Below are 17,610 nucleotides of genomic sequence, written 5' to 3'. Positions count from 1 at the left end.
GTACCCAGGGAGAAAGGCTTTTAAAGAGCCTCATGTGAGATTTTCCCTCCTTAGGTGCTTCTATTAACAAACCCCTAAAGAAAATTCATGAATTCCTGTTTCCTCATCCATCTTGTTATGTGTCATCATCCTTCTCAAATTAACCATAGAATCGATGGGCGAGGTGGTCCACGGGCTTTCACAATAAAATCGACTGCATATGAAATGAATCTGAAAATTCCATTTATTAAAACAAATACATTGTCCGTGGGGGGATGAAAATGTACACATCACATTCAGGTTTTTCCGCTTTAACATTTCTGTATTTCCCTCTCTTTGAAAGATACACTCCATAGATCTTATATAGGAAAAATGTGAACAATTCTAGGGCTGGGAAAACATTAATGTATACGTAACAATTCACCATTGCCAGGAGCAGCTAGAAGCAAATAGTAAAAAAAAAAAAGTACAAAAATCCCTTAAGACAGCATGCTTCTCAAAATATCTTTTGTAAATATGAGTATATGGAGAAATGGTTTAAAACTTTTCCTTGGTGAGCAATCTCTTTCAAATATTATTAGCAAAATTAGCCTCAGTTCAAAGTACTTATTCACACACTCTGACTTAAATAGCACTTGGTTTAAAATGGAAAGAAAAAAAAAAAGAAAACAGATTTAATATTGAGGATAAGACTGTTTTTTTTCTTAATAGAGTTTGCATTCTAAATATGAGCTTTATTATTACTGTTCAAAGAATTCCATGGCAGATTTTCATTACTACCCAACATATTATATATGTAAATTTGGGCCTTGAATAATTAAGCTAAGTTTTCCTATTAGTATACCCCTTAAGATAAAATTATGCTGGTGAAAATGATTGTTAAATTTCTAAAAGAATTAAAACTCTTTAGAGGCATAAGTAATCAAAAGATTAGTTCCCCCTTAACAAGTAAAAATACCACTAAATCAAAACTCATAGAAAAACTCTGGGATTATAATTCCCTTCTGTAGCACATGAAATTATGAAAAAGTCAAACATTTTTCTTAAGTTTAATTTCAGATGGGCTGTGTATTTTCTGCCTTCTTTCTCCTTTGATAAACAAGATCACATGAAGTTTGGAACTTCCTTAACTTTTAATTACCAGAGCTGTATTCCTAAAAGTTTTAATTCCATTTTAATTGCTCCAAAGACCTAGCTTTACATGAAAATATAGAGTCCTTCTGAGAAAAGTAAATGGTGTGGATTATGAAAAGCATCAGGGTCTTATAATGATGCCTTAATCACCACCAAAGAGTGCTTTATTCACAGTTGTTTTTATGTGACCACATATTCAATTCATATTTCTGCTCATTTTAAAAATGTGGTTGGGTTTTAGCTGATTCCACAGTATTACTAAGCCAATGGTACAATACTGTAGTTTAATAAATACTCTGCCAAGGTTTTTCCCCTCTAAACCTTCTTCAGTGTCCCACTGACTGTAGCAAAATCCCAAGGTTTGAACAGAAGTATCTGGTTATAGGAGTGCATTCATACACTTCACAATGTCTTAATATTCTCCTCCCCCTCCCCAGGCATGAGTTTTAACTGGATGTATTTATTCTTTTACCATCATGCCCATACAAGGAGCTAAGGAGAATGTTTATCAAGTCTGTTTCAAGATCTGTCCTTGGCATATTACATCTTTTTATCTTTTTTTTTTCCCTTCCTTTCCATCTTTTTTTTTTAGTGGGAGGAAGAGAATGGAAAGAGAATAAAATTAATTCAGAAATGGTCTTTCGGGATTTCAAAGCAAATAAGGAATTGTAAGAGAGCCCACACCTGCCTGGGAATGACACAGAAAAAAATGAGACAGACTTCCAGACCTCCCATTACTGGTGGAGCCACAAAGAAAAATCACTTTCAACATCATTTCTTGGGAAGAGAGAGCCCGAGCTGCAAGGAAGATTGTAAATAAGACTCTAACAAACAAAGCAGAGGACAAAAACAAAGAAAAGATTCTATTGAAAATTTTGGTGGGTAAAAAACAAAGGTCATTTCAGGGGCAAAAAGAGCCAGAACCCTTTCTGGTGGAGCTGCTGGGGGCAGCAGCTGCCCCCTTCTCCCTAGCCCGTGAGCAGCCAGGTTCTGAGAGTGGGTCTGGTCTGGAGTTGTGGGTTTATTTCTCCTGATACTTAAACAAACAAGGGCCACGTTTTTTCTTGTTAAGAACAGCACAGAAAGGCTTCTTTCAATCTAGAGTTTCTGTGATTCAGGGAAAAAGGGAATTTGCTCTGACCCTTTGATTAAAGCACTTCCCAACTGAGGGTGAATCCTTGCCTCTGTCACTTGGCCCTCCCTGTGCTGCCCTGGGTCCTGGATCAAACCAAAATGCTTTGGATTCTGGAAAATATGTTGAAGAGGTGTGGATGCCACTGTTAACTAGGAGGTATTTTCGGCATGGCTAAGGCTCTGAAGTAATCTCAATTTTCAAGATACTGAGTTTTTTCCTCCCCAGCTTCCTTTCTCTTTCATTCTTTTTCTAAACTTTATAGTAAAACTTTTTCTTTACTTTATAGTAAAACTGAATGGATGTAACATGGGGACATTTTCATGCAGTGTTACTCAAAAATTGTCACAAATATATGAAAGCACCAGTCACAACACATGATTTACTTTTACTTGCAGAATCAAAGCTATCATGTACAAATGTTAGGAACAGTGATAAAAGAATACAGACAACCGGCATTTGTTGTTGTTGTTGTTATTACCATGAGGATAAACCACGGGGAACATCTCCTTAAACCCTTTGGGTGCTCATCCTTTGAGTTCAATCTCACAGACAAATCCAGCCTTATCTCTTTACTACTCTAATGGGGAGGGGTGGAAGGAGGGGTAGGGGAGAAGGGAAAAAGAAAAAGAAAGGCACAAAGACGAAACATCAACGCCATTAAACCGAACCGCACCTACACTGGATGACTCAGCTCGTCAAAGGGTATTCTAAAGGCAATATTCATTCCAAGAAGGTCATACATATCTGAGCTCAGTACAGCTGTCTGTTTTATTTTTTAAATATGAAGCAGAAACATAAGGTTTGGGAGGGATAGCAGGAAAGAAATGACACCGATTTTATCTTTACATACTCCCCTCCTCCAGGCAATTCTGCAGACATCAGATCTCTTAACTCGGGGTGTGGATCAGCTCTCATTCTCATAAAGGGGACCAGTTCTTTAAACATGCATAGCCTGGAGTCTCCAGGATGGTTCTCCTCCCTCTCTTTAAATGCTGTGGACTAGAAAGGCGCCCACTTTGCTAAAAACTCTACATCAGTGTCCCTGGAGCCCCGAGGCTCCTCAGGTTCCTCTTGAAGACTTAAAGGATAGCACAGAAAAACTTCTTCTCCCTAAATGGGTTCTCTGAAGCCGGAACAGGCGTCAGGAGGGGATCTTCCTTGGCATGCGCTTCACAGTAGGCCATCAAGTCTGCAGCTGCCTTGGACACCTGGAAAAGACGACAAAAACAACCAAAACTTGAGATGGGGCGTCGACGAAGGCATTGATGCAGGCGCAACGAGTCAAGGCTAAGGCCTGGGTGTCCAAACTGCCTGGGTTCAAGTGAAGCAAGATACTCATGCCCCATAAGCCTCTGTTTCCTCATCTGCGAAGAAGGGAGCTGATGATCTTGACCTTACGGGATTGTTACAAGCAGGTCCGGGATTAGGGTGAGGTGAGGCTCTGAGGGTACAACACTGAAGGAGGCGTTCAGGGTCATGCAAGTATCAACCTTGTATTTGTCCAGCCCTGAGAGTGGGTGTCTCCTCAAATTCTGTGCCCCAGGTAGGTTGCTTCCCTCATCCTAGTCCCAGCCCTGGCTGCAAGGATTAAGTGAGGTAATTCACATAAATCATTTAGTGCCTGGAACATAGGAAGATTTCCACATAGGCTGGCCGTCATTATCATTCTGTAGTTGTGTCTCTCTGCTTCAGAAACTGTGCTAGGGATGCCTAAAGCCATGTTGATTTCCTTTTTTAACAAACACATCAGAGATATTATATACTTATACATACACACATAACCTTATACGTTATGCATTTTTATATTTTATATGTGTTATGTACGATAAGATATTAATATGTTATAATTTATTACACATTATATATATTCCTTCAATCAAGCATTGCACCTTTTAGGGAGTCCCACTGGGAGGCTGGTCAGTGATCTCATCTCAGTGATGCTGTTGTTTCATAACACTTCTCATAACGCTTCTGCAGCTCCTCGTTGGTAGTCTTCTGGAGTACCTTCCTTTGATCAGCTTTGACAGTGGCAAATTTTCACTACTTGAGAGGGGATTTAATTTGGGGTAGTGAACTAAAAGTTATTTGTAACCACATCTGGAGACTAGGTGGATGATGATCCATCTGGGGAATGCCACTGGGGGTCAAAAATCATAAAGTCAAGAGTCAACCTCTTACGTGACCTCATACGTTTGCTCTGGAAGTCACTCCAAACATTTTCCACATCACTGTACTACTAAAATAGCCTCTCAAAGTGACTACTGAAAGGATAATCCTCTGTAAGAGTGGGGAGATTGTAGTACTTCTGAAAAGATTCACTGCCCCTCCTATATGTGGGTTATACATACCCATACCATGGCATCAGACTTGCTCTGGCCAATGAGACATGAGTAGAAGTGATGTGAGTCACTTTGGGGCAGAAGCTTCAAGAACCAATGCATAGTTTGCCTCTGCCATTTTGTCTAACTGAAATAATTTACTGTAAACCACCTTAATTGATTCAGAGGTTTTAGTAAAACATGGTGGCCATACTCTTGATTTGTTCCTTGTCCCAGGATTGAGTTGATTAGAACTTTGTCACTTAAAGGCTTTTCAATATTATAGCTTACAGGTTGGAAATGAGAATCAATTTCATCTTCTAATCCCATAAATCTTTGAATGTTTGGACTCTATCTTCCATTTTTCTCATACCAGATAGAGGCAATATTCCAAGTAGAGGTTGCTTGAAGGTAACATGGTGGTGTGGAGTGGCAGCTATCTGTGATGACATGTGGGTGAGAAGAAGAATGAAAAGTATATCTTTGCTATTGTAGCCTCTAAGAATCGGAGGAGAGAGCCTTTTGTTACTGCAACAAAACCGAGTCTATGCTGACTGATATAAAGAGGTATAGGTACTGATATGTGTGTTAGTTTCCTCTTTCTGGCTAAACAAAACCCAGTCTAGGTGGCTTAAAATAACAGTAATTTATTCCCTCAGTCAGTGCTAGAGGCTAGAAGGTTGAGATCAAAGTGTCCGCAGGCTTGCTCCCTACTGGAGGCTCTGATGGAGAAGCATCTGTTCCATGCTTCTCAATCAGTGTCTGGTGGTCGCTGGCACTTGGAGTACCTTGGCTTGTAGATGCATCATTCCACTTTCTGCCTCCACCTTCACGTGGTATCCTCTCCTGTGTGTCTCTGTCCTCGCATGGCATTCTTCTCTTTGCCTATGACCAAATATCCTACCCACCAGTCATCAGATTAGGCCCACCCCAATCCAGTATGACCTCAACTTAACTTGATTACATCTACAAACACCCTACTTCCAAATAAGATCATATTCTAAGGTTCTAGGTGGGCATCAATGTTAGGGGATGCTCTTCAACCCAGTATAGCATATTTGTGTAAAAGTCAGTCTCACTATTTTTAAATTGTAAATAATTTTTTATTTATCTTTATTCCAGCTCCACTGAGATATAATTCACATATAATGCTGTGTGAGTTTAAGGTATACAGTGTAACCACTTGATACACTTCTGTATTGTGACATGATTACCACAGTATGCTCAGTTAACACCCCTAACACATCGCATATTTACCTTTTTCTTTAATTGTGGTGAGAACATTTAAGAGTTGCTTTCTTAGCAACTTCAAGTATGTAATTCAGTATTGTTAACTACAGTCACCACATTGTACATTAGCTCCCCAGAACTTATTCTTCTTATAACTGGAAGTTTGTATCCTTTGACTGACATCTCCCCATATCCCTCACCACCCCCAGCCCCTGACAACCACCATTCTACTCTGTTTCTCTGAGTTCAGGTTTTTTAGATTCCACATATAAGTGACGGTATTCATCTTTCTCTGTCTGACGTGTCTCACTAACATAATGCCCTCCGAGTCCACCCAAATGGCAGAATATCCTTCTTTCTCATGGCTGAATAATACTCCACTGTAAATATATAATACATGATTCATCTTCTTTCTTTATTCATCCGCAGATGGACTTAGGCTGTTTCCATGACTTGGCTATTGTGAATAGGGCTGCCATGAATATGCAAGTGCAGACACCTCTTTGAGATGTTGATTGGATATATATATATATATATATATCAGAAGTAGGATTGCTAGATCCTATGATAGTTCTATTTTTAATTTTTTGAGGAACCTCTGTACTGTTTTCCATAGTGGCTGTACCAATTTATGTTCCCATCAGTAGTACACAAGGGTTCCCTTTTCTCCACATCCTTGCCAACACTTGTTATTGCTCGTCTTTTTTGGTAATAGCCATTCTAACAAGTGTAAGGTGATATCTCATTGTGGTTTTAATTTGTGCTTCCCTGATTAGTGGTATTGAGCATCGTTTCACAGATTCATTGGACATTTATATCTTCTTTGGAATAATGTCTATTCAGTTCCTCTTACCATTTTTTTTTTTTTTTTTTTTTTTTTTTTGGTGGTACACGGGCCTCCCACTGTTGTGGCCTCTCCTGTCGCAGAGCATAGGCTCCAGATGCACAGGCTCAGCGGCCATGGCTCATGGGCCCAGCCGCTCTGCGGCATGTGGGATCTTCCCAGACCGGGGCATGAACCCACGTCCCCTGCATCGGCAGGCGGACTCTCAACCATTGAATCTATAGATGGCTTTGGGTAATATGGACATTTTACAGATGTAGAGAAGAAACATATGGACACCAAGGGGGGAAAGCCATGGGGGGGTGGTGGTGGTGGTGCGATGAAATGGGCAATTGGGATTGACATGTATACACTGATGTGTATAAAATTGATGACTAATAAGAACCTGCTGTATAAAAAAATAAATAAAATAAAATTCAAAAAATTTTTAAAAATTAATTCTTCTGACCCATGAACACAGGATATCTTTCCATTTATTTATGTCTTAATTTCTTTCATCAGAGTCTTATAATTTTTAGTGTACAGATCTTTCAACTCCTTGAGGAAATTTATTCCTAAGTATTCTATTTTTGAAGCTATTGTGAATGGGATTTTCTTTATTTCTTTTTCAGTTATTTCATTGTTAGTGTACAGAAACACAATTGATTTTTGTATGTTGATTTTTTATCTGGCTACTTTACTGAGTTCATTGATTAGCTCTAACAGGATTTTGTGGGGATTTTGGCGAAATTTTTAGGGTTTTCTCTATATAAGATCATCATCTACAAACAGAGACAATTTTACTTTTTTTGTTTCTATTTAAATATCTTTTATTTTTTCTTCCCTGATTGTTCTGGCTAGGACTTCCAGTACTATGTTAAATAGAGTCATGAGAGTGGGTAACCTTGTCCTATTTCTGATCTTACAGGAAAAGCTTTTAATCTTTTACCATTGAGTATGATGTCAGCTGTGGGCTTGATATATATATGGACTTTATTATGTTGAAGTACATTCCTTCTATACCCAATTTGTTGAGAGTTTTTATCATGAAAGGGTGTTGTATTTTGTTAAATTTTCTTTCTGCATCTAAATGAGATGATCATATGATTTTTATCTTTCATTCTATTAATGTGATGTATCACATTTATTGACATGCATACATTGCACTATCCTTGTATCACAGGAATAAATCCCACTCGTTTGTGGTATATGATCCTTTTAATGTGCTGTTGAATTCGGTTTGCTAATATTTTGTTGAGAATTTTAGCATTCATATTCATCAGGGATATTGGTTTACAGTTTTCTTTTCTTGTAATGTCCTTATCTGGCTTTGGTATCAGGGTAGTGCTGGCTTTTAAAATAGTTTGGAAGTGTTCCCTACTCTTCAATTTTTTGGAAGAATTTGAGAAGAACTGGCATTAATTTTTTAAATGTTTGGTAGAATTCACCAGGAAAGCCATCTGGTCCTGAGATTTTCTTTATTGGGAAATTTTTGATTACTGATTCAATTCCTTACTAGTAATTAGTCTGTTCAGATTTTCTATTTCGTTCTTTTTTTAAAATAATTTTAGTTATTTATTTTTTTATTTTTGGCTGCATTGGGTCTTCATTGCTGTGTGTGGGCTTCCTCTAGTTGTGGAGAGTGGGAGCTGCACTTCATTGTGGTGCACGGACTTCTCACTGTGGTGGCTTCTCTTTGTTGCAGAGCATGGGCTCTAGGCACATGGGCTCCAATAGTTGTGGCTCACGGGCTCTAGAGCACAGGCTCAGCAGTTGTGGCGCACGGGATTAGTTGCTCTGTGGCATGTGGGATCTTCCCAGATCAGGGCTTGAACCCATGTCTCCTGCATTAGCAGGTGGATTCTTAACCACTGCACCACCAGGGAAGTCCCCAGATTTTTTATTTCTTAATGATTCAGTCTTGGTAGGTTATGTATTTCTAAAAACTTATCCATGTCTTTTAGGTTATCCAATTTGTTGCATGTGATTGTTCATAAGTAGTCTCAGGATCCTTTGTATTTCTGTGATATCAGTTGTAATGTCTCTTCTTTCATTTCCAATTTTACTTATTTGAGTCTTTTCTTTCTTTCTTAGTCTAGCTAAAGGTTTGTCAATTTTGTTCCATCTTTTCAAAAAACACAGCCCTTACGTTTGCTGATTTTTTCTGTTGTTTTTCTGGTCTCTATTTCATTTATTTCTGCTCTTTGTGTTTGCTTCCTTCTGGTAATTTTGTGCTTAAGCTATTTTTTTCTAGTTCCTTGAGGTATACAGTTAGGTTGTTTATTTGAAATCATTTTTAGTTTTTTCTTAATGTAGGTGTTTATCACTATAAACTTCCCTCTTAGAACTGCTTTTGCTGCATCCCATACATTTTGGTATGTTTTGTTTCCTCTTTTTGTTTGTTTCAAGATTTAAAAAAAATTATTTTTTGTATTTCTTCTTTGATCTATTGCTGATTATTCACAAGTGTGTTGTTTAATTTCTGCATATTGGTGAACTTCTCAGTTTTACTCCTGTTATTGATTTCTAGTTTCATACAATTGTGATTAGAAAAGATTTTTGGTATGATTTCAAGCTTCTTAAATTTGCCAAGACTTGTTTTATGACCTATCATTTGACCTATCCTAGAGAATGTTCCATGTGCACTTAAGAAGAATGTATATTCTGTGGCTGTTGGATGCGATGTTCTGTATATGTTTGTTAGGTTAACTTGGTCTAAAGTATAGTTCAAGTTCAACATTTCCATATTGATTTTCTGTCTGGATGATCTATCCATTGTTGAAAGTGAGGTATTAAAGTTCCCAGCTATGACTGTATTGTCTATTTCTCCCTTTAGGTCTGTTAATATTTGCTTAATGGTACTAATGGTTAATATTTGCTAAATAGGTACTCTGATTTTGGGTGTGTATATATTTATGATTATTGTAACCTTTTAATAAATTAACCTAGTTATTATATAATGACTTTCTTTGTCTCTTGTTACAAGTTTTGACTTAAATTCTCACTCTTTAATTGGTATTACATTGCTTATAAAAATATTTTTATTGTGTTTCTATTTTGTTCCAGACATTAAGTTTTCTTTATTGATCTACAAAATAATCCTGAGGTAGGAACTATTATCCTCCTTTTTTTTTTGCGGTATGTGGGCCTCTCACTGCTGTGGCCTCTCCTGCCGCGGAGCACAGGCTCCGGACGCGCAGACTCAGCAGCCATTGCTCATGGGCCCAGACGCTCCGCGGCATGTGGGATCTTCCCGGACCGGGGCACGAACCCATGTCCCCTGCATCGGCAAGTGGACTCTCAACCACTGCGCCACCAGGGAAGCCCTATCCTCCTTTTATAGATGAAAAATTTAGGCTCAGTACATTGCATGAGTGGTTCAATGTCATATAGCAAAGTACACAGCAGAAGAACTTGAATGTTAATGTTTTGCCATTAAGCCACAGCCATCTACATACAAACTACTCAAATGCAGGGCTGGTTCCAAAGGTTGATTGAAATTTTTTGTGCATCTTTATGAAATGGTATTATGACAGAACAAAAGGAAACAGCCTGTTCTTGTCTTAGCTCCTGTAAATGAAAGCAAAGAACAGACTTTCAGAATCTCAATTACCTCTTTTTTGTTTTGTTTTGTTTTTAATTGTTTGAGCTGTAGTCATTATTATGCCAAATGGGAGCTTAGCTGCAAGCAGCAGAGACTGGACAATAGTAATATGTAAAACTTCCTTGTTAACAAGAGATCCAACAGTATCCCTACTCATCTGCAATGCTCACATACAAATACGTGGCAGAAACTCTCAAAACCTTTTTATGGTACAGGAAGTACTATGCTGGGCAAAATTTAATAGCTTAGAGTTGCTCATATCTTGTATTTGAACACTTGACTCTGAACAATTGCCTTCTAAAAATATATCATGTGTTTTATCATGTTTCCTCAACTAGATTGCAATCTCCTGTGGGTGATGGTCCAATACAATGTCAGAATCTTAGCAGTAATTAGAACAATTGCTAATATTTATCTGCCCTTGCTACATGTCAGAACTGTGCTAACCACTTTACATACAGTATTTTATTTAATCCTTACAACAACATTATGGGTCACAAGCTATTATTATTATCCTCATTTTCAATATGTGAAGCTGAGGCTTCATTAGAACATTTGCCCTAGTTCTCACAGCTCGTGAGTACCTGAGTCATGAGTCTCAGTGTTCTTGATTTATTCTTTATGAATGCTCTTTCTTTCAAACCCATAGCTTCATCCTTGTTCCTTACTTTTCAGTGAGTCACAGCAATAGTCTGCCTGGCAAATCTTCTTGCTTTCTAACTATCCTTGCTAACATTGTGCATACAGATTCTTTTACGTTTCACATTCCTAGGCCTAGTTCTTCCATGAAGATTTCACCAGTAACTTTAGGTAATCTCTCCCTTTTCCATCCTGTTGATTCTTCCTACAAATATACCTCAAATTTGGGAGGTGATCAAGATGGCAGAGTAGGAGGACCTGGAATTTACCTCCCCCGACAAATACAACAAAAAAACACCTAAATGTGGAACAATTCTCACTGAAAACTAAATGGAAACTGGCAGAAAACTCCTGAACAACCAAGGCTGAAAGAAAGATGTACACGGAATTGGGTAGGAAGGGAAGAGAAGCAATCAGGTCAGGACCTGTGGCCCAGGGAGGGGACTCAGAAGAAAAGGGAGATTATAGGGGTAGAGATCCTCCCTGGGGAGTGAATGGTTCGAGCTACATATTGTAGGCTCCAGTCCTGGGGTCTGGCACAGAGAAGACAAGCCCCCTTGGCTGATTGGAGGGCTGGGGGGGACTAACACAAGGGCTGTGGGAAGCCCGGACTCTGTCTACTTGTGAGGAATGCACATACGTGCTTGATTTCTCCTGAGGCAGAGTGGAGAGGGCTGACAAACTGCGTGGGTGGCTGGCTGGTTTCCCATGTCTGCCTGGTGCTCTCCAGCTTGAGGAGTGAATGCTCTAGCCCTGTTTACTTCATGTCGTAGCTCCACACTGGAGTGAGGGCTGCCATGACAGAAAGAACTCAGCTAAGAGACACAGAGGTGGCTCAGACCTGAAGCACTGTGTGAGCAGGGTGGGGGCAGCCATTACTGGCACTCACACAGGCAGTGCATTAGAAGCAGCCTGGAACTCTGTGGCTGGACCACTGCAGCTTGTACCCTGTCAGACACTGAGAGCCCAAGTGGGCCCCTCTTGCTCCAGCACTGCTCCCAAGGGTGCTGGTGCTGGGAGAGGGGAGAATTCACACTTAAAGGGAACAGAGCCAGCTCAAACCTGACCCTGAGAGCTTCTGCTCCAGCAACTTGGGACCTGCCCGCACCCCAATTAGGGCAGTAACAGCCACTGAGCAGACAGGAAGCCTTGGCTCACACCTGGCTCTGGCCCTAGCCTCTCCACCTCCAGCCCCACCTCCTACCAAGGTGATAGCTGCCAGCACACCCTGAGGAAAGACATGACTTGTGTTCACGTCAAATCCAGCTCTCCTACCAAAGCCACTGAGTACATGCAGACTGTATAGGGATGCTTCCAGAAAAATATCTCAGATTTGTCCCCTTATTGTCACCTCTCTTGCAACTACCCTGGTCCAAGCCTCCATCTTCTTTTCCCACAATTACTGAAATAACCTCTTAAATAAAAAATTCCAAGGGATATTTTATAGACTGAATGTTTTTGTCCCCCCCCCCCAATTCATATGTTGAAATCTAATCCCCAGCGTGATGGTGTTTGGAGTTGGGGCCTTTGTGGGGTGACTAGGTCATGAGAGTAGAGCCCTCATGAATGGAATTAGTACTCTTAAAAAAGAGACCCCAGAGAGCTCCCTTGCCCCTTTAACCGTGTGAGGTCACAGAGAGAAGGTAGCCTTCTACAAATCAGGAAGCAGGCCCTTACTAGACACCACATCTACTGACACCTTGATCTTGGACTTCTAGTCTCAGAACTGTGAGAAATAAATATCTGTTGTTCATAAGCCACCTAGTGTATGGCATTCTGTTATAGTAGCTCAAATGGACTAAGACAGGATCCGTGAATAGAATGCAGGGTGTGGTCTGTTAAGATCAATGATTTTAAAAAAATTACATCTTTATTTTCACTAACCTGAAATGGAAATCTAACATTTCTTTCCATTATAGATGTAGACAACACAATTAGCATTAACAGTTTCTGTGACTTAGTCACCAATAAAAATCAGATCTTTTCCATCACATTACAGTTACTGTAGATATCTCAACATTTATTTATGTTCTTTTGCTTTATAAGTATAGACCCACTATTACATCCTATATAATCAGTTAATAAAGAAGTATATATATTTAGCTGTACCACAAATGTTTTCTGATAAACTATATTTTAATATAATTCGTTTCCTTTGTAATTTAAAAGCATTATTCTGAGAAGGAGACCATATGCTTCGGCAGACAGCCAAACAGGTCTGGGGCACAAAAGATTTTAAGAATCTCAGTTGTAAATAACTTCTCTACTTTTACAATTGTGCCAGGAGTAGTACTCTCTGTACTACAGCTAGAAAGATATTTTAAAAATATAAATTGGCTCATATCACTCCCCTATTTAAAACTTTCAAGAGCTTCCCGTTGTACTTTGTGGAAAGCCAAGACATCATAAACACAGCCTGTGGGTCCTGCTTACTTTGGGCCTGCCATCTCTCCAATTTCATGTTGTAGCATTTTTTTCCCTCCCACACACGTCTCCTCTCTCTAAGTTCGTGAAAGTTCCAAGTTCTTTTCTGCCTCAGAGCTTCACATATACAATTCCCAGGAACGGTCTTCTCCCCATCTCCTCACCAGGCTGGCTCCTTCTCTTCCTTCAGGGGTGAAATAACATTCTTTGCAGAGTCTTTACTGACTACCTCATCCGATAACGACTTTCATCATTAGTCTCTTTCAGAGCATCCCATTCTTTTCCTTCACAGAAAAACATTTATTACAATTTACAATTACAACCATTGTTTGTTTATTTGATGTTTGATGTTTCCCTTTTGGCATTCTGCTCTATGAAGGCAACCATCATATCTATTTTATTCACGACTGTGTCATCAGTGCCAGCACATAGGAAACACTCAAATAATTGCTGAAGAAGTTCTCAAATACAATCTTAATCAACAAATATTCCATTCACCTAATATTTACGGAGTACCTAATTGCCAGTCACAGTTCTGGGGGATTGGCATAATCAGGGAACAAAATAAACAGAGCTTCCTGTCCTTGTGGAACGTATGCAGTATTCTAGACTTCCAATTCTGATGATGATGGAGGAACAGCAACCAATTAAACCCTCCTGCTTTAACTTAAAAACTGAAAAAAAAAAATGTGAACAAATGTTTTTTCAATAGTAGAGAACAGGCAGCAGAGGACAGTGATCCCTGAGAGAAGGGAGGCAAGAAAAGCCCCAAGAATGTTTCAGCAGTGCTGCTTGAAAATGGTTTCTAGGCCACAGCACAGGGAGGAGCTCCCAAACAGATTTCATGAACCTCCTTGAGTTGAGGAGAGAGTGACAGAGAAGAAAGAGCTACACACTTACACAAACAAAGAGAGAGAGAGAGAGAGAGAGAGAGAGAGCAATCTGGAGGCCTCCAGAGGATTCCTTTTGAGTCTTTAGCTAATCACTGATCAGCACATATGTGGGAGAAAACTTCTTGAGGCTGTGCAAAGAATTTCAGAAAGGATCAAGTGAAACAATCCCTGGTGATCACACAGGGCTGGAATAGTTTGTGTTTCTACTGGCTAGAGTACATAGATCTCATAACACATAGGGAATTAAGTAGAGTCTTAAAAAGGGTGCGTTCAGTAGTGGTGTCAAGTAGGCCTTGGTTCAAGGCTGTTGTGGACCCACCTATCAAAGTTTAAAAGTAAGCCTTGAATAGATCAAAATGTTTCCAAATAACTTAATTGGACCACAGAACAAAACCCCCAAATATTTAAAGAAAGAAGAAATTTCAGCTTGCCACAAAATAAAATACACAATGTCTGGGATCCAAAAAAAAAAAAAAATCCAGACATACAAATAAGTAGGGGGAATAAATCTATCCCATAATGAGGAGAGAAATTAATCCAAATTGATTAATCTCATAATGAGGAGAAAAAGACCCAGAACTGACATAGATGATAAAATTAATAGATAAGGATGCTGTTAAAACAGCTATTGTAAATATTTTCTATATAATCAAGAAAATACAGGAAAGCAAAATAGGATTAAAAGAGACATGGAAGATATTAAAATGACCCACATCAAATTTCTAGAGATAAAAAACACACTGAATGGAATTAGCACCTGATTGCAGAAGAAAAGATTAGTGAACTTGAAGACAATAATGGGAACTCTCCAAAGTGAAGCACAGAGAGAAAACAGACTGAAAACAACAACAACCGCCCCCAATACAAAAAACAACCCCCTGCAAAAAAATCCCAGAACACACTGAGCTAGGAGACAACTTCAAGTGGCCTAATATACATATAATTGGAGTCTCTGAGGAGAGGAGAAAGATGGTGTGTGGATGAGAGGAAAGAAAAAATATTTGAAGACTTAATAACTGAAAATTTCCAAATTTGATAAAAACTATAAACCCACAGGTTTAAGTAACTCAACAAAATCCAAATGAAAAAATATGAATCAAACTACACCAATGCACAGCGTAATCAAATTGCTTATATAGTATTTGAGTAGGAGGATGGAGAGAAGAAAATGAAACATAATAAATAGCTATAGAGAATGTTAGATGGTAGTAAGTTTTATAAGAAAATGAAAAGTAGAGAAGGGTAAAAGGGATTAAGAGTGTATATACGGGTGGGGGGGCATGGAAGACAGGTTGCAATAGTTAGGCTTAATTGAGAAGGTAATCAATCTTTGAGTAAAAACTTATACAATAAAGCTTATGGTAAGAGAAATGGGGAGCCATTGATGTATTTTAAAGAAGCATTCTGGATGCTGTGTTGAGAATAGGACTCTATGGGAGTAAGGGTAGAAGTGGAGATTCCTGGAGACTATTGCTGTAATCTAAGTGAGAGGTGACAGTGGTTCAGAACAGAGAAATAGCAGCAGAGGTGGTGATGAGAAGTATAATTCTGGATAAACAGCATTTGAATCTAGAATCACAGGATTTCATGATGGATTAGAGATAGTGTGTGAATAAAAAATAAGAACTAAGGATAACTCTAAGTTTTCAGACTGATCTAATGGAAAGATGGAGTTGCCATCATTTCAGCTGCAGGGAGAGAAGATTTGGGGAGGAAGACTGGGAATTCAGTTTTAGAAAGGTTGAAATGGAAACATTTGTTAATGAGATATACAATGCTGGAGTTAGAAGCAAGATTTAGACTAGAGACATAAATTTGGGACTTGAGGCCATATAGATGGTACATAGAGCCTTGGGAATGAGCAAGATCACCAAAGGAGTACATTTAGATAGAAAAGAGAGGAACAAGGATTGAACCCTGGAACAACTTCAATGTAAGAAGTTGGGGAGCCTAAGAGGAACAGCAAAGGAAATTTAAAAGGAGTAGCTTGTGACAGTGGGGAGTACTGAGAGCCAAAAAAAGAAAGTGCTTCAAGGCATAAGGAATCATCAACCATGTCAATAGGTCAAGTGAGATGAAAACTGAGAACTGACTACTAGATTTAGCAATTTGAAGTCATTGGTGACCTTGATGAGAGAAGTTTCAGTGGAATGGTGGAGTGAAAAGGGTGTAGAGCAAATGGGGCCTCCTCCTCCTTCTTCTTTATGAACAATTCAATCTTAAAGGCTTAGGGTAGGACCAAGCAAGGTATTATAGTTTCTACAGTAGGTCAGGGGCCCGTGGTGGGATGTCAGAGCTGGAGCAATGTGAGGAGAGCATCTGTGCAGGGGGCAGCCTGGTGAGGCGTATGGGAGCCCAAGTGGGATGTGAAGGTATCTGCATCAGGCAGAGAGGTTATGGAGTGGGAGCTTGGTTCCATACATGGGAGTTGATCAAATAAGGATAAGCGGAGCCAAGTTTCTCACCAACAGTGAGGGGAGTTACAAATATGGAAAGTAGAAAGCTGGAATGAACCCTGTGGTGTAGGATAGGAACCGGTGGTGTCGATGTGAACTCATGGTTACCTATACACATATGTACAGATAAAGAAATATAGATGTAAAAGTGTGTGTGTGTGCGCACACATGTCCTTGTGTGCAGGTGTGTGTGAATTCTCTAGCTCTGTCCACTGAGAGGACCCAGGAGCAGCAACTCTTCAGCAATGAGCACACTTAGCATTGAGATCTTGATTTCTAAGTACCATTCTCAAGGGAACTAGCGCTTTTGGAGAAAAGAATGATTCCAGGGCTGGGCCAGGGAAATAACAAGAGGACCCTAGAGAATCTTTTTGTGCCGAAAACTAAGGAAGTACTCAAAGAATGAGGGAGACATTTCAAAGGACACAGTAGCCAATGATTTAGCCTGTGCCAGTTTAAACATGAAAAAATTAATGATGACAGTATCAGATTATAAATCATTCAATAAAAGAGGAAACCACAAGTGCATAATAAATTTAAAAAAATAGAATGTTTGATGAGGAATGAGATAGCTATATAGCCTCAAAATCCTTCCCTCAAATTGCAAATATTTCTTAACTACAAAGGAAAAAAGAATACCTTTACATGGAGAAACCTGGAAGACACCACCTTAATCAAGTACTTAAGGTTAATATCACCAGTGACAATTTGAAATCATGTGCCACTGATAGAATGCAGTGAGATGGACACCCCATCAGTTCTCTGCTATTAATGTTTTGTTACTTTAATTAAATCATAAAGAAACAGCAGACAAACCTAAAATGAGTGACATTCTATAAAATAATGGCCTATAATCTTAAAAACTGTCAAGGTCATAAGAGTCAAGGAAGTCTACGGAACTGTGCCTGACAGGACAGCTAAATGCAACCCATGATTCTGAACTGGGTTCTTTTGCTCAAAGGGACATTATTGGGA

At 39.2% G+C, this 17,610-nt stretch overlaps 1 protein-coding gene across 3 annotated transcripts in view; it reads right to left on the bottom strand.

The window, feature by feature from the left end:
* Positions 1 to 205: 205 nt before the first annotated feature.
* The window catches only part of GNG2 (G protein subunit gamma 2), a 137,716-nt gene continuing 120,311 nt past the window's right edge, over positions 206 to 17,610 (bottom strand). For all 3 annotated transcript variants that reach the window (XM_022570569.2, XM_022570571.2, XM_022570570.2), the window contains exon 4: positions 206 to 3,456. In XM_022570569.2, the coding sequence (XP_022426277.1) occupies positions 3,328 to 3,456 (129 nt within the window). In that variant the 3' untranslated portion in view covers positions 206 to 3,327. The remainder of the gene's footprint in view (positions 3,457 to 17,610) is intronic.

Source organism: Delphinapterus leucas, chromosome 2 (assembly GCF_059928025.1).
Source record: "Delphinapterus leucas isolate spDelLeu-1000000601 "Yukka" chromosome 2, BTC_Dleu_Yukka2, whole genome shotgun sequence".
NCBI classification, from domain to species: domain Eukaryota; kingdom Metazoa; phylum Chordata; class Mammalia; order Artiodactyla; family Monodontidae; genus Delphinapterus; species Delphinapterus leucas.
Note: the sequence above shows the minus strand (reverse complement) of the source record. Positions and strands in the feature narration are given on the sequence as shown.